This window comes from Neomonachus schauinslandi, chromosome 1, assembly GCF_002201575.2.
Source record: "Neomonachus schauinslandi chromosome 1, ASM220157v2, whole genome shotgun sequence".
Taxonomy (NCBI): Eukaryota; Metazoa; Chordata; class Mammalia; order Carnivora; family Phocidae; genus Neomonachus; species Neomonachus schauinslandi.
Window position 1 is genome coordinate 165,757,944 of NC_058403.1, and position 22,182 is coordinate 165,780,125.

The 22,182-nt window shown below is 40.5% G+C and overlaps 1 protein-coding gene across 1 annotated transcript in view; it reads right to left on the reverse strand.

The window, feature by feature from the left end:
- The window catches only part of GRM7 (glutamate metabotropic receptor 7), an 886,221-nt gene that overhangs the window by 90,465 nt on the left and 773,574 nt on the right, over positions 1–22,182 (reverse strand). Inside the window, 2 exon segments of the mRNA XM_021694901.1 lie at positions 20,239–20,268; positions 20,270–21,175. Of these exon segments, the coding sequence (XP_021550576.1) occupies positions 20,239–20,268; positions 20,270–21,175 (936 nt within the window).

Consider the following 22,182-nt stretch of genomic DNA (forward strand, 5'->3'; position numbering starts at 1 on the left):
CCCAGTGTTTAATTTTGTATGGCAAACATTAATTTTATAATAAAAACATCAAGGACATCTCAGAATAACGAAAAAGTCCCTATGAAAAGATATTGTGGTACTCTTAGTGCATTGTGGGAAACATAATTTGCATGTGTCCCATTAAATGAAATCAATGCTGCCACTGATGATGGGCCCCTAGGCAGGTCCCTTCAAATCTGAGCCTCTGTTCTCAGATCTATAGAATAAAAGAGCCAGACTAGAACCCATCTATAGTTCCTCTGGGTCAAATATCTTGTGAGGGAGGGGGGTCTCTTCTAAGAGGCATATATAAAATTTAAGGAAAATAATTAAGTCCCTGCACCCTTGCCCTTTGCTCTGATTAACTCTTTCATTATATCCAAGCTTGGAGTCCTTCTGAAAAGACAAATTCATGTTTCAAGTCATCACTGCTCCATATTTAATCCACCAAAGTCAATTATTGATTATTTCACTATTGACGTGAATGCTTATTTTTTCATCATGGAGAAACCCTTCTGCTCTGTCAAGAATTATCTGTGTCTAGCCCACTTTGAAGTGTGCCTCATTAAATGCAGAATTGCCAACAGGATTTTCAGAAGCCTGAGTAAAAGGTCACAACTTTTAAGATTAATTTTACAATTGTTTCCAGGATTAAAAAGCCCTATTTAATTTAATATCATATGAAGGACAACTTCAAGACCCTTGTGATCAAAGCTCATGAGCATGAGACCCTTTCTATGTAACTGATAAAAATGTTTTAAAGAAAGTTTCTTTCCTCCACTGTAGCGGTTGGAGACATCGTGTTTTTACGAGGGAGAATGCTAGAAAAATGGGTGGGGAGTGCAAGCAGAGTGCGCCTGTGTCATCCAAGGACGCACTGTTGGTGACATCGCATGCTGTGGTAGAGATAGCGCTCACCTAATACCCATGTACTCCCTTCTATCTCAGGTATTCTCTCACTCCTCCCAAGCTGCTGTGACCTCGCAAGCTGTGGGTTACAGACAGCATCCTCTGGAAGACAGAGAAAGGCTGCCCATCCTTCATCACACTTTACCTCATCAACAGCCACTGGGATATGGAGATTCATCTTTTACTGCGTCATATCCTAGCCCATACTAATACAAGTCTTGACACTGACATTTAGCCAAGTGTTTTGTGGTCCCTGCTCCTCTCCCAGCCCCCCAGGTTTGTGTTCCTTATCTGTGATACATTAGATCCTGAGAACTGAAGAACAGACTCATGAGATTCGGAGAAGGTTCCAATTTGCAGGCAAATCTCATGGCTGAACAAGGTTCAAACTTCAAACACATGCATCCCACAGTTCAGGGGAATTTGTCCTCTAGTCTTCCTGAGAATGAAACTCTCCCTCACTCTGTTCAGAAGAGTAGGAGGTAGAAAGAGAAGGGAGAGCCTTGCTGTCTCAGATAGACTGTTGTCTATCCCGACGGCCCCAATCCTCATCTCTGATGTGTCCTGATCGACTGGAGACTATGCTGCTTCCTGTGCTAGCTTTCCTTCATTCCTGGAATCTGCCAGCACTATCAGATCTATTCGATGACAGTTGCAGTTCTAATTGCTCACGCCATCCATGGTTCCAGCAGATAACATACTTTAAAATCTCATCCTCATGGAAACAAACAACAACAACAAAAAATCAAGCTCCACCATAACACAAAGGAATCCTAGATCAGAAGCCTTGAGATATATTCCATTTAATGGATGGAGGCATCAGACCTCCACATACACAACAGTCCCAGGAATTGATGTGCTAAAAAACAATATATCCAATTCCAGTCAAGCAAGATAACCTAGCAGTCAGCTGGACTGCAGGGCTCAGCAAACTATGGCCCATGGGCCTTATCTACATATTTGTATATTGCCCACAAGCTAAGAATGGTTTTTACATTTTTGAAAGGTTGTATAAAACAAGTAAGCAAATGAACACATATCACTCTACTAATGATTAAGTTTTCTCTCTCTGAAAGATTGTCTTTGCCATCCAAACATTTGAAAACACTCTCCCTTAAACTTAAGCTTCTAACCTCTACCTATCACTTGGGTCTTTGCAGCTACATCTGGGTTGTTTATAGAATCCTTAGAGTCAACCCCTTGAAAGCCTTCACTACGCTTGCTGATGCAACTTTCTCCCTTCCCATCCTCTGTCGCATCTACTCTAACCAAACTTTCACCTCTGCCACTCCAGCAAACCACTCTCCAAGGTCTCCTGTGGTGACCTCATTGCCCAAGTCCATGTTTGGGTTCACATCTCAGTCTGCATCTTTCTCAACTTTTCAGTAGCATTTGGTCATTCCCTCCTCCTCCCAACACTTTCTTCTCTCGGTATCTGGGAAATGGTTCTCCTCTTCTCTATCTGCAGGTTCTTGTGAACCTTCTTTGCCACCTCTCCCTTCTTCTTCCCTACTTCTAAATATGGGAGCATCCTCAGGATCATTCCTCTGCCTTCCTTGCCTACCATCATGCCTAAATGATCTCACAGAGTCTCAAGGCTTAATGTATCATTTGTAATCTGCGAACTCCCAGCATCTCTCCTGAATTCCAGAATTGGATAGCCAACTCCTAACTAACAACTTCACCATCTTTCACAGCCATCTCAAAGTTACCGTGTCCAAAATCACACCATTCCTGCACCAATCTGCCCCTTCCATAGCCTCTTCCATTTTAGGAAATAACGTTGCTATCCGCTCAGCTGTTGACACCAACAACCGTGGGACTCATATGGATTTCTCTCCTTTGCTTATACCCTCTATAAAGGCAGTCACCAAATTCTGTCCAGGCCATCTTCTCATCTCCAAAATCAAGCCATGTTCAACATCTCCAGCCTTAATTCTCCAGCCCAGGAGACCATCAATTCTTGTCTGGATTGCAGTCATTGTCCGTGACTCATCTCTCTGTTTCTACTTTTACCCCTAGAGTCTGTTCTCCTCATAACTGCCAGGAAGTTTTTGTAAACTATAAATCAGACCATGTGATTCTCTTGCTCAAAACATTCCAATAACTTTCCATAAAATGTAGAATAAAATTGAAATTGCTCACCATGGCCCATGGCTAAATTATCAGGTTCCTGCCCCTCTAGGATCCCCTCCTCCCCTCCACAGCTTACACACGAGACTCCTGGCTCTTCCTCTTGCCAGTCATGCCACTGTCTCAGTGCCTGCCCTTGCATTTGGTTGTCCCCTTGTCTGGAGCACTGCTCCTTACTGTCCACTTCCCTCCCAGATGTATTCATAGCTTCTTGCTCTGCTTTGTTCTCTGCACAAATGTCACTCTCCACAGAGGCCTTCTCTGACCACCAACCCATCGTGTCACAACATTTAAGCAACTGATATATTACATGTTCATTTGCTAATTAATATTGGCCTCTGCACCAGAATGAAGTGCCATAAAAAAAGGAAATTTGATTCCTTTTATTCCCTAAAATGGATGCTCAACAAGTATTTGGCAAAAAAAAAAAAAAATGGACTAAAGAAGAAAGGGGGAAAGGAAGTATCTGGGCACCTCAGCATGAACGAGCTTAACAGATTATGTTTGCTCTCTGGATCCTTCTCATCACTAAGTCAGTGCAACTGTCACCTCCTCACTGAAGCCTTCCATGATTACCAATTTGAAGGAGCACTGCTCTCCATAGCCACTCTCAATTCTCATTCGCCTGTTTTAGTTTCTTCAGAGCACATATGACTATCTGAAATTATCTGATGACTGTTTTCTCTCACTAGAGTGAAAGCTCTAACCTTGTCAATTGTGTTCCCTCTCCAAGGCCTGGATATTGCCAGGTACACAGTTGATAGTCCTAAATATACACTGAATGAATGAATAAATAAATTAGTAAGTCAAATGACTGAGTAGATCATTCCTTTGCAGTAGAAGACACCACAGGACATAAGATTATAAAATGTGAATGGCAACAGAGACATACAGGGTGGGATGGGGGAGGGAAAGGGAGAAATGTCGGGGAATAGAAAATGACTGCATCTTTCTCAACTGTTGAATTGACGCTTTCTCAATTGATGTTGAGTTGACACTTTTAGCCCCATGAGAGGTCGGGCAACTCACCATCTGCTGGTTTCTCCTAGATTGTGTATCTCATCTTGCTCATGGTGTGAGGGCCCTGAGCTTTGAGAAGAGCCTGCAGATGTTTCAGCAGAGGCCCAGATGGTGCTCAGGGATGTGTCTAGAATCTCAGATGAGCCCTGGTTGCAGCTCCCTCTGTTACCTGCTTTGATCTGAAATGTCTCTGATGGGTTTCCAGAATGAATACTGCCAGAGGCCTAAGAGACAGGTTTAGAGGTTTTGCCCTTTTGAAAATGCACCCTGCTGTCAGTCTAGCCACTTCAGTATTTACAGAAAAGATGCTAATAAACAAACAAACTCATTAGAAAGCCAAGACAAAGATAGTCACTATAACCTAGGTTCTCAGTAAACTGAAAAGACTACCTCTTGGTCATCTCTATTTCCAGTGGCTGGCACAGTGGCAGGCTATAACAAGGCACAGTTGTGCAGTCTACACACTGTACAACTCCATGGAGTGACATTTCCATTGTAGCCTGTATGAAGAGCAGGTCCTGGCATTGTGCAGGATACAACCCGCAAGACCCAACATTGTGATCCTGATTCATGGCATGTGGAACATCAAGGTTTTCTATAAAATGTGCTGAATGAATGGGGGAGGAGGATATATGTGAGAGGCTCATCTGCTGTCAGGAACTATCTTAGATGGCCACTGGTCAGGTGGCCTGAAAAACCCACCTCTTTGTAGAAGAAAAAAAGAATTAGGGTCCATAACCCTGGGTCATTACCTACAGAATTTGCCTACTTCAGGGAAGTTGTACAACTTTGCTCTGGTCTGATAAAGTGAGTTCCCCAAAGGGAGGAAAAGGAGATGCTTATGCTCTAAATCACTTTTATTTCAATTTTTCATTCCATGGATTATGTCAAGAACAGAGTTGCAAAAGCTCTATCAAATGTACATGTGCTTCTGAAACTGCTATCCGCCTCTCTGACCCTGCTCCTGTCCCTCTACAGTTTTCTCTTTACAAGCAGCCCAAGTAGTCTTTCTAAAACATCATTCATGCTGTCAAGTCTCCTGTTGTTCCCCATCTTGCACAGAGTGGATTCTAAAACCCTGTGCGAACATCCCCCGGTCTCCCTCCCTGATCCCATTTCCTACTTCCATCCTCTACATTACAGCTTCTGTTTCTCCAGCCAGTTACCCTGAGCAACTTTGCCCATGCTCTTCCTTGGCAACTTGGCCTCTGCTATCTCATTTCATGCAGATTTCTGCTCGAACAGCACCTCCTCCAAGAAGTCCTCACGGACCACCCCCCTCTAAAACAAGAGCCCCTGCAAGGTCTATTCCAGACCTGTCTTTATTTCCCCCATTTCTTCCTGTTGTTACCTATTTATTTGAATATCGTCTCACTTTTCTACCAGAATAGAATTTCCCTGAGGTCACAGATTTGTCTTATTCTCACTGTTCCATCCCTAACACCTAGAAAAGTACCTGACACATATTAGACATTCAATAAATATTTGTGGGATGAATGAATGAATGTTTGAAATTGGAAACTGTCAGAAATGGCAAACTGGACACACACAAAAAGTCAAGAGAAAAAAGGCTATAAATATGGGACAATTCTTTCATGAGCTGCTACTTGATTAAGCTGTACCTTAAAAATACCATAGGAGGAATTAGTGGGGCAGTTGCCACAAGCAATGATCTCACCATGGTCTTCCTAGATCCTGTATTTGCATTATTGCATAATTACATACAGGAGCCATAATGGCTGGTCCCAGGAAGTTACCAGCCTGCTGAGGTCTATTCAAGTGTAACTATTCCTAGGTTGAGCTCTAGGACAGGGTTGATGCAAGAATTCAGTTTCCTTGTATTTTCCAGCACAAACAGCCTTCTCTTGAAGGCATGAAATGAGGAAATGGCATGTACATGGGTATATAAGGGGATAGGGAAGATGAAGATTTTCTTATTCTTTTACAGTGTATAGTAGTCCCAAAGAAATTTTGGAAAATATACTGAAACTAGAAAATAGATGATGATGCTAATATCACAAATTAAAATGTCTACACTTTATTGAACATTTAACATGTATCAGGCACTGTTCTGAGTACTTTATATGAAATAAATGTATATCATGTTTAACCTTTCAAAACTGAAGTCAGATCATTTTGCCTCCATACATAACCCTGTAAAGCCTTCCTACTTCATCCAATCTGATTCCACACGAACTGGTACCTTGTTCTCTATTTTTCTATCCCCTTCAACTACTATGTTCTTCCTTACTTATACTGTCCCCCTTACTTTTCTCAGCTATTCCTGGCATGTTTCTGCCTCAGGACCTTTGCACTTGCTGTTCCCTCTACCTGAATGCTCTTCTAAAGTTCCTCATGGTTTGCTTCTTTAAATTTCTGCCCAAGGGTTATCTTCACAGTGGAGCCTTCTCTGAACACCAATTCAAAATTGCAAATACCATCTCCCCAATCCTGGCAATTCCGTTTCCCTTTGCTTTCTTCATATTATTTGCCATAGTCTAACATTCTCTGTCTTTTTCATCTATTTAAAGTCTATCTTCCCTCCACTACATTACTAGAGTATAGACTGGGAAATTTATCTCCTTCGTTTCCTGCTGCTTCCTCAGCATACACAACAGTGCCCAACCCATGTACCCACATGCAATTAGTTAACTCATTCAATCCTCATGGTAACCTTTCAAGATATATATATTACTGTCATTCTCACTTTACAACAAAGGAAACTGAGGCACAAAAAGATCAAGTATTTGTCCAGGGTATCAGAAATGACTATTTCTATTGTCAATGTCCACACTCCTGAATATAGTGGTTATGTGAGACAGGCTTTTTTTAAATTTTATTTTATTATGTTATGTTAATCACCATACATTACATCATTAGTTTTTGATGTAGTGTTCCATGATTCGTTGTTTGTGAGACAGGCTTTTATCAGCAAATTTCTTTGTCCTTACCCAGCTCTGGGACCAAAGTCACTTAACCTGTGTGAGCCCCTGTTTTCTCATTTGTAAATGGGTGGATGTTAACATCTGTTTAGGGTTTGGTGTGGAGTTTTAACGAGAAAATATATACAAAGTGTTCAGTCTAGCGATTGATGCATAGAGAATGCTCAACCATTGGTATTCCAGACTCGATAATTTGCATCATCATTTTTAACAATCCCAAGTAGTACACTTTATGGAAGATCTACAATGCATTTACTCACTTTCCTTTGGCCAGACATTTAGATTCTGACGAACATTCTGATACCTCCATCTTTGGGAGTGTTTCCAATTTCTTCCTTATCCTAAACTCCTTAGAAATGGAACTACTAGGTCAGAAGTCATTTATATTCTAAAAGCTCTTGGTGAATAGCATTAAACAGGCCCTCCTTATGACTTGATAAATTTAGTGATGTGATAGAGGTCTTAAATATTGCTATAATTGTAATCACATTATAAGATCCAGTATATCAGTATAACATGTTGTATATCTTAAATTTACACAATGTTATATGTCAAATATATTTCAATTAGAAAAAGGAAAAAACAGGTTTTATCATCCGTTTGTAGTTAATAAGAATAACCATTTTCCCTCACCACCATGTATATTATTGGATTTTTTTCATCTTTAGTATTCTGAAGACTAAAAATGGTTTCAGATTGGATATTTTTGTATATGAATTGGTAGTTAATTTCAATAAATAACTTCCACAATCAGTTCCTTCAGTTTAGAAGGCCTCTCTATCTAAGAGTGCCTGATCATCTTTGAAAATTTGCCTTGTCTATGCAGTCTTCATGAACATAATGCTCCAGCAAGACCAATCCCTCTCATTTCTTGCAATAAAGCTACTTTCTGATGGTTTTATATTGAAGGCCGGGGTTGCATCTTACTCCAAAACAGATTCATTCATTTATCCCACTCACTGAAATTTACTGAGCATTTACAAATGCCAGCCACTGAGTCACTGTTTGGGGCCCTGGGGATCCAGAGCAGAACCAGATAAACCAAGTGCTTGCACTCAAGCTACTTATATTTGTGAGGAGACACGGGCAAAAAGTACATGAACAAAATAATTATTGACACTAGTTATTGATGAAAGACAGGAAGAAATAGGATGTAACTGGGTTGGAGAGAACTTTAGCTGGGATGGAAGAGAGTTAAAAGACCCCTTGGAGATGAGTCTGAATGATGAGAAAGAGAAGTTTTGGGTGATAGCAACCTCAACAAATGGCACATCCTGAATAAAGGTCCTGAGAAGAAAATGGTCACAGTATGTTCAGGGGCAGGAGTTAATAACAGCAAGATGAAGGGAAATCAACAAGCATGAGAAGCATAGGAAATGAGGGTCAGAAAGATAGGAAGGCACCCCATCATCTAAGGCAGGGGCAGCAAACTTTTTTGGTAAAAGTCCAGATTGTAAGTATTTTCTGCTTTGCAGGCCATACGATCTCTGCCACAACAGCTCAGCTCTGTCTTTGTAGCATGAAAAGAGCCACCGGAAGTATGTAAATGAATGAACATGGCTGTGTTCTAATAAAACTTTATTTATGAAAACAAGCAGCTGGTTGGATTTGGCCCACCAGCCACAGTTTATGAACCTTGTTCTAGATCTCATAGACTCTAAGGAAGAATTTAAATGCTATAATTTGCATTTGACAGAGAGACAATACTAATATTCATACTACTACTATCCATGGGAAGCCACTGGAGAATTCTTTTTAAGAAAAGAGAGGGATAGGATTGCCAGTTGTTGGGGTCTCAGGGCCTGACATGTTACAGGCACTGAAAAATCAATTGCTAAGTAACAAGGGCCATTCTAAAAGACAAAGAAACTATTTGAAAACTCTCTTTCGGAGACTATCCAGCTCAGGGGTGGTAGGCACTGGAGGAAAAAAGATAGCGCTCTTATGGGGAACAGAACTCTTTCACATTTGCTGTTTCGGTACATCTACTAACCGGGTGTTTTTAGACCCACACAATGGGAAGCATTGGATCAAAAAATTGATGGTTGATTATAAGCCAAACAATCAGTTGGAACATAAAGCTGAATGAGAGTACACAGATAAGTTAGAGAGACAATTTTCAATTTTAGGCACCTGAGGACCCGTTAGAGACACCAGCGCTTTTGTGTCAGGCAGACTGATTGCCGGCATCACTGTTAAGGAATCATTCCCTCACATTTTCTTTTCCTAACAGCTGTAGTGGGAAACTGGATTTCTATGACAAAATGAAACAATAGCCCCTTCCATTTCCCAAAGCTCTTTTTTAGGATCTAAAATTTAACGAGCTCACTTACCAATCATCCACACAGCTCGAACCCTAGAATCAGATGGTGAGTCTCCTCTGCCATAAGCATTCTTACAGTATCCGGTTCATTTCCTGTCAGCTGTTTGCCTCTATCTGTTGTTTGTTCGCTTTTGTGCCATATTTTCAACAGTGGAAAATCTAAAGATTCTGAGCCTGTTCCCCACTACCCTCTAACTGGGTAATGCCCCAGTTGTGAAATTAACACACAAGTGCCAAAGTCTGATAAAACACTTATCCCTACTCCTGTCCACCCAGCAAGGATTCTGGGAAAAAGAAATGAAGAATTAGACTGAATTTCACTATGTAAATTGGAATTATCTGTGTGGTTCCTTGCCTCTCGGTTAAATTTCTTAAAAAAAAAGAGAGAGAGAGAGAGAAAATGTACTGGATACTTCTACACCTCAAGATCTGGAACATTAAACAAAGAGATAATTATTTTTTTCTGGGTTAAAACTAAGCACTCCGTTCAGCTGGCATTTGGTCCAGCACCAGATAGCGGCCCTTGCCTCATCAACAATACAATTTGGCCGTGGTGTCCCAACCTAGTCACTTTGACAGGGCACTGGGAAGGTTACCAGAGAAACACAATGGACTTGATCGAACTGGAAGATCTTAAATACCTAGTCTTGGATGTGAAGGCCCAATCATTGCAAGCTGATCTGGGGCTTTGGGGATGTAGGCCAGAATCTCCCAGCTGTGAACAACTGACTTCTTATATATAAATCAAGCCTCACTGGAAACAATATTAGTTTCCTGAAAGTGATCAATCAGAAAAGTGTATCACATCAACGTTTAAATTGAAATTGGAGAGCCTGCAATATAAGAAAGGAAATGGGACTTTCTGTTTCAGTCATTCAGTTGCCCATTTTACTGTACCTGACTGAGGTTCCTCCTCCAAGTCGTAGGGATATTTGAGAATCTCAAGGAATTGTTAATTTAGTGGTATGGATTTGTCCTTCACCTTCCTTGCTATAGTGTACACTCAGCCTTGCCCTGTAATTTCTTTGTTGATGGTTGGTATGCCCTTCTCTTCCCCAACAACTCCATGTACATGAGTCCTGAATACGAAAGTGTGACTTTTGTTCAGAGTTGAGATATTCCACATGAGTCCTTTTGAAGTCTGTAATTAGATCTTTTTCTTTTTTCTTTTTTGGAGGTTGCTCACTTTCTGATGCACTGACTTCCCAAAAGCTTTATGGCCAAACTCAGCCAGACCTAGAGAGCCAAATGTGCTACTAAACTGGGGTAGAAAGCTACCAAAGGCACAGGTGAACAAACTTGACCATCTGAGACGTTACAACTCCACAGCAGATGGCAAGGCACCCTGATTCTAAGATCCAAGTGCCAGTCAGCTGAGAACAGCTTTATTCATTGGGAAATGCTTACAATTCAAAACCCAGAGACCCATTATTATCCTTGGAAGAAACCAGAGTGGCAGCAACACGCTGAGGATACCCAAAACAGGGAGACTGTGTACAGACAATATTTCTAGTATATACTCTTCAAAGCCATTCTTACCAATATCCATAATATAAATCAACAACTACTGTGTTGTATTCTCTCCTATAGGTTCCTCTCTACCTGGGGACAGAGGGTGTAGACTGGAGACAGCGTTCCCAAGTCTCTTCTCCACCAACCATCCTATGGAGCAGGGAAGGGAGCAGGATCCTAATTCTCAGATCCCAGCTAACACTCCCTGGTATGGGAAGTTTGTTTGGCTCCTTTACTGAAAGGGAAATAAAGGTGGGGGCAGCTGGATACCAGCTCTGATCCAGTGTTTTTCTCCAAGAGACTGGTCTCAGTCTTCCTCATCCTTTGAGTTATATACTATCATGGATCTAAAAGTCTAAATATAGGAAAAGTCCATTTAAATCATCACTGGTAACCACTGTCTGTCTCTCCAGGGTAGAATTTCACGTATCAATTATAAAAGGTTCTGCACTCAATTCTGATGTGTGGATTTTTCCCCTCACACCACCAAGCAGAGCTTTGACACCTGCTGGGTGTCCTATAATTCAACCCAATTCTGACACTTTCTACATAGAAATTGTGTCAGACTCGATAGGTTAAGGGCTCAATCCCATAAGACTGTACCTTCCCACCCCCACTTTAGATGCCAATCTCAAGTCCAGGTTGTCACCTGTGCTTACGAGCTACAGGCTATAGATTAGAGGTTTCAACAACACCCTCCTTAGGTTTGATTAATTTTCTAGAGTGGTTAACAAAACTGAGAAACATTTTATTTACTACATTACTGAGTTTTTTGGTTTGTTTTGTTTTTGTTGTTTGGTTTTTGTTTGTTTTAAAGATTCATTTATCTATTTGAGAGGGACAGAGAGAAAGAGCACGCATCCGCTCATGAGTGCAGGGAGGGGCAGAGGGAGAGAATCTTCAAGCCAACTCTTTGCTGAGCATGGAGCCTGACATGGGGCTCAATCCCATGACCCCTGAGATCATGACCTGAGCTGAAACCAAGAGTCAGACACTTAACCCTCTGAGTCACCCAGGTGCCCCTTGTCGTTGTTGTTGTTGTTGCTGTGTGTGTGTATGTGTGTGTGTTTTAATAAAAGGATATAACTCAGGAACAGCCTGAAGGAAGAGAAGCATAGTGCATAGGTATGGGGAAAGGACGCAGAGATTCCCTGCTCTCGGAGCATGCCATTCTCCCCAAATCTCCAAGTATTCATCAACCTGGAGACTCTCTAAACCCTGTCCTTTTGGGTTTTTATGGAGGCTTAATTATAGGCATTATTGATTAAATCACGGTCAGTGGCAATCCATTCAACATGTGGCTCCTTCCCAGAGGTCAGGGAGTGGGACTGAAAGTTTCAACTCTCTAATAACATGGTTGGCTCTCCTGGTAACCAGCCCCCATCCTTCAGTAGGGTCCAAAAGTCACCTCATTAATATAAAAAAAGATACCTTTATTGCTTTCATCTCTTCAGAAATTCCAGGGGTTCTAGGAGCTCTGTGCCAGAAATGGAACAAAGACCAAACATACCCTTATTATAAATCTTAATATCACAACTACCATGCAAACCATTACTCATAAGAAAAGAGGAATCTTTTGAAACCATAAATCCAACAATGTCCCACACATCCCTGCCCTAAAATTCATTGAAGAATATTTACCCCTCCTTGCCTAAAAACCAAAATCAAGCATACAGGGTCCTCAAAGATCTTACCTCTCCCTGCCTCTTCAGAGTTACTTCCTGTCATCCCCCTAATCCATACTAACCCCTCTACCTTCAGTTTCCCCAAATATAGGACTATTTTACCTTCTACGGACTCTCCTGCCTTAACCTAGAAAGCAATTTTTGCTAAGGGGATCCTGCGGTGGAAGGATACAGTTCTCCTTTACTGAGCATTTACCATGTGCTATAGAGTATTTGAAGTGCTCTTATACTGTAAACTCATTTATATAATTCTGGTTTCATTACCAATACAATTTATAGTTTCAGTACTGTGCACATAGGCCTGTAGGCATAAGAGCACTTAATGATTAAGTTTCAAGAAACTAGAAGAGGAGCAGAGAAGGAAGAGGGTTTTTGGCAAAGCAATTTTTAACAGCTTTATCGATATGTAACTGATATATGATAAACTGCATGTATTTGAAGTATGAAATTTGATCAGCTTTGACATATGCATGCATCTGTGAACCCACCACTACATCAAGAGAGTGAACACATACATCACCCTCCAAATTTCCTTGTGCTCCTTTGTAATTCGCCAGCCCCCCACGCATCCCCAGAGAACAAATGATCTGCATTCTCTCACTAGAGATTAATTTTAATGTTAAAAATATTTTGGTATAAGTGGAATTATACAGTTCATATTCTTTTTGTCTGTATTCTTTCAGTGAGCCTAATTATTTGGGATTTAATCATGCTGTTGGATATATCAGTAATCCATTGCTTTTTACTGCAGAGTAGTATTCCATTCTATGGTTAGATCACAACTTGTTTATCTATTCAGCTATTGACGGGCATTTGTTTTTTTTTTTTTTTTTTCCAGTTTCTGACTATTAAAATTAAATCTACAAAAAAATTATGTGCAAGTGTGTGTGGACATATTCGTTCATTTCTCATGGGTAAAGAGATAGGAGGAATGGCTAGAGTAGTACAGAACGTGCATGCTTAACATTTTAAGAACTTGCCCAACTGTTTTCCAAAGTGGTTGACTAACTTGTACATTCCCACCAGCATTATGTGGGAGTTCCAGTTGTTCCACACCTTTACCAGCACCTGATATCATCAGTTTTATAAACACTGTACTAAGCAATTCAAAGATCTCATTTTCTCTTACACAAACCTAGAAGTAGGAATGATTATACACATGGGGCAGATGGAAGAACCTAGGACCCAAAAGCTTAAATGACACATCTCTGCAATGTACACTGATTAGGTTCCGAGTACCACAGCATGATGGGGTACTGAGGAATGGTCTTCTAGGACCACAGGGCATCTGGGACCTGCACAAAATACTAAGTAGACCAGTATTATGGTCCGTACAATGGGTATCTCAGGATCCCAAATCTGGATTTGGCAACCCCCTGACTGCTCATCAGCAGACTATGTTCTGTTATCATTTCCTGTGCTTTGAGAAGAGTTGTTTCTGAAAATGACAGGTAGACTTTGATGCTCTCAGAAATGCTAAAGAACAGAGATTTGTCTGAATGTCCTGATACTAGTTACAAAAGTGAGGCCTGGGTCCTTGTGACTGTGTCCTTTGGAGGCTGAGATCTCAAAGTGAAAGACACTTTGGACTCTCAGGGGACACCCCACGGAGGACTGATTCAAGACTTGCTAAGTTTTTCCTTTTAGCAGCAATTTCTCTTTCTTGAGCACCTCTCTGTTCAAACCTTTAATGGTGGGATCTTTTGTTTTAATATACTAAGCTATTTCCTTATTAGTTCTCACTCAGTTCAGTTATACACAGGCTCTTGGATTTTACCTGCTGAACTAGCTATTTCAGCTAAAGGAAGGGACTAAGACGGTGAAGACTCCAATTATCCTAGGTGACTGCACCTGAAATTAGCTGATCCATCATGAGGGGAATACAGGACAGCACTATCCCAAGCCACTGACTAACACCAGACATGCAAACAGCTGGCTTCAGAGTGCTGTTTGGAGAGGAGCTCAGTTATCATCAAGGTCACAGCAGGAAGCAGAAAGGAGACAGTTCCATATGCTTCTGATATAAATTGGAACAGACAAAACTAAACAACAGAAGCAAGACCTCAACCACCAGTATATTTGCCCAGCACAGCATGGGTGCACAAATGACCTCAGCCTAAGCTATGCACTGGGACACTTCTCTCAATTGTGTTTAGATGCAGGTGAAGGTTCTACTAAGTATTCCAGAAAAGTAAGGATTTTTGTTTTAAAAGACCTTTATCTTTGTATATGTATATGTGTATATTATGTATCTAGAGGCAGAGTCATCAGACTGTTGGCAACGACTATATACAGAGAATGGGAGGAAGTCCTTTCTCTTGCCTTTAGTGGGCAAATTAATTAGTGGGCAATTGCTACTTGCAAAATTCAAAAAAAGAAAAAAGTATCTCTAAGCATATCTCCATTTCAGTAACAAAGCAGCATAACACAAAAGGAAAGATAAGGCATATTATATTCATATATTCTTCTAATGTTCAAAATGTTCAAAGCAGCTTTCAAACCTGTTTTATATTTTCTAGTCCCTCAGGCCTTCTTCAAACCAGCACCATCTTTTGCCCATCTATTACAAGAGCTACTTGACTTAGTTTTCTTAACTCGAGATGCTTCACCTTTGCTCATCCTCAAGTACTGGCCCTGGAATTCACATTCCAAAATACCCTGTGTTGATGTTCTTCCCACTTTTATAAACTTGTGTTGGCTTACAGGGATAAATCCAAACACAGTCCTCCATAATTTGGATTTGTTGCTCCTCATTGCATCATTATCTCTGTCATAGGGCCCAGGCCTCCAAAATCGGGGAGGGGGGGATTGCATCAGAGGGAAGACCTTGCATAATTCAACATAAGCATAAGGGAAAATATCAGCCTGAGAAAGGAAAGCAGGTATTTCAGCTTATAAGCTGTAGTATTTAAAATTAACTTGGTCCGTCACTTTGAAAAGATGGGATTCTTGCCAAAAGTTTAATTTGGGAATGAAATGTTGGGGTTCACGCTGTTTTAAAGTTTTCCCATAAAATGCAGTTTTATTAGATTTTATTCTTACACCCTCATATTTTCAAGAGTCAAAGTTGCATTAAACGCAATCTGTGTCTTCAGTCTCTGTACCATGTGGTGAAAATGCCACCCCCTACTTTTGACATGGGATGTAATTTCTCACTGGGTTATCATAGCACTTCCTCTGCCTGGTAACTTCAGTCCACTTGTCGCTTTTCCATAAAGCAGAAGTGGAGTTCCTGTTTCTGGGTGTCTGTCCTGCATTCCTTGTGTGACAACTACAGCATGCCTCACACTATTCAAAGTTGGTTTGAAAATATTACTCCCGAAGAGAGCTAGGACTGCTCCTTTCTGTATGGCATTTGAAACTTTAAGAGATGTGTAATCAGAGACGACTTAGAGACTAATTCAAGCGCATCCCCATTTCCCTATTCTTTTATATTTAAGCCGATAAATTTTAATGAAAGGCACCCAATGGCTCTTGCACGAAGTCAACAAATAGCTCAAAACCTCACCTGGGTTCAGGGGAAGCTCACTGTAATTGATTACCAATGTCTGCCTAGGGCATGGATTAGGAAATACCTGCCAAATATTTCTGATCTGTAATATCAGTCCTAGATTGGTTTGCTTTGTGTTCAGATTCTGGGGAGCTATCTGCTACATGTGGACAACCAAAATGTTGGTTTATAGTCCAAACCCCCTAGAAATACTCTTGGGAAACATTCTGCCTGTCCTCCTGCTACCTCTGGTTTCAGGGTCCATGCCTTGGTCCTGCCTTGTAAGGTCTCTGGCCATAACCTTGGAGTTGACACTTCATTCAGACCTTCTGAGTCTAGACTTTGTCTTTGACTGTGAATAATGTCTTTCTGATCTCCTGGTTCCTTGATCTCTAGACCTCCCTGTTGCTTGAGATGAGAATTAATTTATTCCTAAAGGCTCTAAAATTAGAGATCAGGAAATATTTATATGACATATTTCGTAATCCTGTGGATTAGGAAGAAAATGCTCAAGTAGTTTTAAGACGCATGCTTGGTTTGCACTGACATACTTCCAGCATGCTCGTTACAAAGTCTAGAGTTCTATGTCCATCCTATTGCCTTATTGAACCAGTTGGGAGGGGCAGATATGCAATATTTAAAAACAAGTTCCAATGGGGATTATCATGGACACAATTTTGAGAACCACAGAGTTAAGGACCCTGAGCTGGTTCAGAGATTGCTAGCAGTAGCCCTACTTCTGTCACCTAGTGGAATAATTCTTCAATGAAAATCAAAGAATCCAATTATTTAAGTGTTGTAATCCATGCTGTTCTATTCAGCTATGTGCAGAAGAATGGACTGCGGGTGGCATTACAGAAGACATACTCCTTCCTATAAGCCATTACTCTTTTTCCAGCCTTTTTCTCTGAACAGAAAATGCCTCAATCCTTTACTTTCTCCTCTTCTCATCAACCGCCTACCCAAACAAACATATATGCCACTGAAGGGAAGACCTCTGAGACCCTCCAACTCCACTCATTTTATATCAAGGTCTACTTTGCCTTTGCAGAGCCAAGTAGTGTAGAGCTTGTCTCCTCGTCCATGTATAAAAAATTGATACACTGGTTTACCTAGAAAGTTCTCCCGACAACAACTGGCTAAAAAGATCTGGATAATCATAGCATCTGCAGGGTTTCTCCGACTTTGGGAGGGTAGCTTGTATCCTCCCTACCTAAAGCATGCTCTTTTCCAGGCTGCATGCAAAAAAGATACGTAAGTCACAAACCAAGCCTTTGTGTTAATGGAAAACAATCTAGTCCTCTAACAGCTCTTGCCAGTATCCACTTCACTAGACCAGCTAATAACTCCTACCGTGCTATTACTCTACTATTTGCGGTGTTTCCTTGAATCATTTCAGTCATCTAAGTAGCATTCTTAAAACCAAGGATCGTTCTCTTATGGCTTAAGTTTACCTCTTCCATCCCTGACCACGCTGCATGATCCCCATTTTAAAAAATCACAGGATTAGCAATAATAAAACAAGATAACTGTAATCTCCTGCATCCTTCTTCACAAAAGCAAAAACATACTGAGTGTTGATGTTTCACAAGAAAATAAACATTTATCATCCTTAATGCTGTGCTAAGGAACTCAAGTGATAAGAAATTTCACAAACATACACCTAGCATAATCAGAATGAACTCAATTTCCTAACACAGTAAATAGTTATTACTGAACTCACTGCCTAATCTTTTTTTTTCCTGTTACAATGGAATTCTTCCACTTAAAACACTTAAATTGTTTGATCTAAATAAAAATGTAAGGGCTGTGATTCTGAATATTGCTAGCTTGGCAGTGATGCCTTTTTCTGTGATCTCTGTTGCATTTGGCAATCTGCCACCTTCCACAATTTAAATTCCATGGTTTCATGTACAAAAACTATCTTTAATTTATCACTCATGCTTCTCTAGCCATATGCCTATCTTTAAGATGTGTGAATTTCCATATAAAATTCACTGTTCCCATTTGGCAATTTAGTACCTTTAATTGTGCCAATCAACCATGTAAAACATCAAAACCCATTGAGAGTATACAAAGAAAAAATATGTGTCTTCTCAACTCTAGGATACAAAGGACACTGCTTGAAGACAGCTTAATTTTTTCCTATAATTCAGTTCTACCAACTCAAAGCCTTCTAGAACAACTGGGATCAGTGAATTCAATTCCTGAAACCCTGCATCATTTTCAGGTTTTTAAGTGAGTCAATTATACACTTGACCTTACTGAAAAGATTCATAGTCATGACTAGAAATGGCTAGAAATGACAAATGAAATGGTAGACACGTACATCGTCAAGTATCATTACAAGACCCATCTACAAAACAGCTGCAGGTATTCCTGCCTTTTGCATTCCCCAAGAATAAATTTACAAGAAAAGGATTTAATGTTTTTAACCTGTTACATAGGCAATTGTGTTTGTTTTAATAAAAAAAATATTATTATCTTCATAGGCTTTGATGATTGTGTACACATCATTTCCCATAAAAAGTTCAATGGTTATCAACTTACCAGCATAAATTTGGGAAATTCTTTTTCTTTTTCTCTCTATTGCATTTCACTACCCTAACTCATATTTTACTATTCCCCTGGCCCAGGGATAGATAGAAGCAATAAAATGCAATTCAAGTTGGTTTCACAGACAGTAAACATGCATTATGAATTTGAAATATACTGTTGGAAACATACTATGTTTGTTGAGCATATATTTTAGAACTTCCTCTAAGACACTTTACACTAAAACCGTATCTGGAACCACTCACTGTCCTTGGTTGCAGAATTCTCTGTGGTTTTATGAGATACTCATTTAAAACAAACAAACAAACAAGCCCCCAAAACCCATACAGTCCAAACTGATAGCTTCTGAATCAAATAATTTAGGTGAAAGACATCTTCTCAGGTGCAACACCAGTCAAATGTCATTAATTATTTATATGATTCTATGAGAACAGAAGTAACAATGAAAAACTCAGATTCAACTAATTCCTAGAGGCACAGATTTGTGAATTTGTAGAGATTCCTACTTCAATCCTTGCTTTCCTCACGTAGGGGACTAAGTCCTTGAATGTTTTGTAGACTTCTCCAAAGTAACATGGAATCAGGCTAGATTCCCTGTGTTCTAACTTCTAATCAAGCTGTAACTGTGCTCTCTCCGAGACAGTGTGCCAGTTAGAGCTCTAGGCCTCGGTCTGGCTTCCCCTGAACCACCCTGTCAGAGCTGACTTCACTGAATGAAGAACAACACATCTTATTAAGATCAACACAGTAGAACTGCCTCATTTGCATATACACAAAACCATATCCAGGTGAGTATAAAAGTCAGACGTGTATGAATCTCATCTAGAATCAATGCTTTAGTTTTGCCTAATTTGCATGCCTGTCAAACCCACAGCTAGATATGCATTAATCGCTTTAAGAATCAACACATTAGGGCTGCCTAACTTACAGATTTGTAAAAATGCATAACTATATGGGGGCGCATGCACACTAGCCTTGTCTAGGACAACATGTTAGGGCCCACTAATTTTGAACTTCCGAGGCTCGATGACACTAGCTCTACTGCATACTGTCCCTCCCGCTGCTAGAAAGTTGAGTCTCTGGTATCCCTCTGAATCACTTGATGTGATTCATGTACATCTAGTTTTAGGGAGCCTAGGGTGGAATGATAACCAAAACCTTCCTATATTCATCTATTATATATATACATACACATGTAATATGTAAATGGGCAACTCTAATATATTGTGTTGCTCACACCCTAGATCCAATCCACAGTGACAGCCTAAATGGTCACTAAGAAGAGTGAGAGAGAGCTAGTAATGACCATCCTCATCCTAATGAGGGATTGTGGCCTTTTTCTCCTATCCCAAGGAAACATATGTATAAGAAGAGAAGGTGGGTAATGAATGCATAGGAAGGTTTAATTTGGATAGATCACACAATTTTATACTGGATAATCTCTTGCTACATTGAATAATTCTATCATGAATTAACTTGAAAAAGTTACCTTTGATTGGTTTCCAGTGAAATGAACATAGCACAGCTCCCTGCAGTTTTTAGATTTCTATAGCATTGATGCCTAGTAATTCAGGATATAAAACTTCTCACTCTGTACAGTTGATTCGGTTTCAGTATTTACAAAAACACATTTCTGAAATGCACAGTGTGGTGTGCATTTTCACTTACCTTTTCCGCTGACTGAGCAGTGCCAAAAAAAAATGGGAATGAAGGCAAGCCACACTATACATGTCGTGTACATAGTGAATCCAATGGGTTTGGCTTCATTAAAATTCTCTGGGACACCCCGAGTCTTGATGGCATACACAGTACATGTGACCATGAGAAGAATGCTATATCCCAAGGAGCAAATGATTTGGAGGTCTGTAATGTCACATTTGAGAACTCCTCTGGCCTGCTCAGGGTTCATTGTCTTATGTTCATCATAGTCTATGATGATGTTGGGTGGGTCAACACCAAACCAAATGAAAACACCTAGAAGCTGAACTGATATTAAACTGGAAGTTATGGCCAGCTGTGATGTTGGGCTTATGAGTCTGGGAGCTGTCACTGATTTCTTGCCCTGCTCAAATATGCGATAAATCCGATTGGTTTTTGTTAAGAGGGCTGCATAACTGATGCACATACCCAAGCCCAGGAAAACTCTCCGGAAAGAACACACTGCCACATCAGGTTTGGCTATCATCAGGAAAGTGATAATGTAGCAAAGAAAGATGCCAGTCAACAGAACATAGCTCAGTTCCCGCCCGGATGCTCGGACAATGGGCGTGTCATTGTAGCGGATGAAAGTGGCCATGACAAAGATGGTGGCGATGATCCCCAACATTGCTAGGAAGACAGGGATGACGGCCCAGGGGGAATGCCACTCTAGTTTGATGATGGGGATATCCTGGCAGCCGGTTCGGTTTTCATTGGGCCTCTGGTCGTAGGGGCAATGTTGGCATGTCATCTCATCAAACTGGTACTGGTAGCCGTCGCAAGGCTCACAGGTCCAGCAGCATGGAGTTCCCTTCTGTGTCTTCTTTCTTTGCCCCGGCTTGCATGGCAGTGTGCATACTGAGGGGGGGATCTCCCGTACTCCTTTACCCCACTGCATGTCCTCTATCTGCAGCATAAGAAATGAGAAGGAGTAACTGGCAGATTAGTTGAGAGAAAAGGGAAAGAATGGAATATAAGTGATAACAGCAGCATTTCAGACTTGACAACATTAAGCAACTATTCCCCTCCCTCCCCAGTCAGTATGAACTACAACTAAGATTTGACCCCAACCATTCTACCCCAGCATCCTTACTTCTTACCACTATGGAGTATGGCAAACTTGCTTGATTCTAAGAATTCGCTGTGGAAACTATTAAAAATACAAATCCCCTGTTCCCACCCTAGACCTGCCAAATAAGAATATGCTAAAAATAAAAATAAGTAAAAAGACCTTTGGATCTTCAACAAATGCCCAGAGGAGTCATATGATAAACTGAAATAAAAATCTTAAGAATGCGAAAATTTACATGTATCTCCCCTATTAGCTGCTTTAAAAAAAAAAATGCTTTAAATTTATTTTGAATGATATTGCAATGTTGACTACCTTCCCTAAAATTCTGTAGGCCTCACTGCCATTGTCAATGAGAATTTTTGAAGCAAATTCAGTCTAGTCTACTATTTATCACCTAGATCAACAAGGTTCGTTACTGAAGGCTGTAATGGTAGCTGACTTATATCTAAGTGATTGGGAAGCATTTGATTAAAAAAAATTATATGGTCTAGAAACCTTTTTGTTTTAAAGATCTTATTTATTTATTTGACAGAGAGAGATAGTGAGAGCGCACAAGGGGGAAGCAGCAGGGGGAGAGAGAGAAGCAAGCTCCCCACTGAGCAGGGAACCCAATGTGGGGCTTGATCCCAGGACCCTGGGTTCATGACCTGAGCTGAAGGCAGATGCTTAACTGACTGAGCCACCCAGGCATCCCCTGAAAATCCTTCAATATTGGTCATGTACCTACCTGGAGATGAAATTTAAAACTAAAATACTATATCCTAGAGGAGGATGAATGTGGATTTGCTTACTTGCAATAGTGGTTTTCTGGAGTGGAATTCATTGTCAATAGTGTCGTGAGA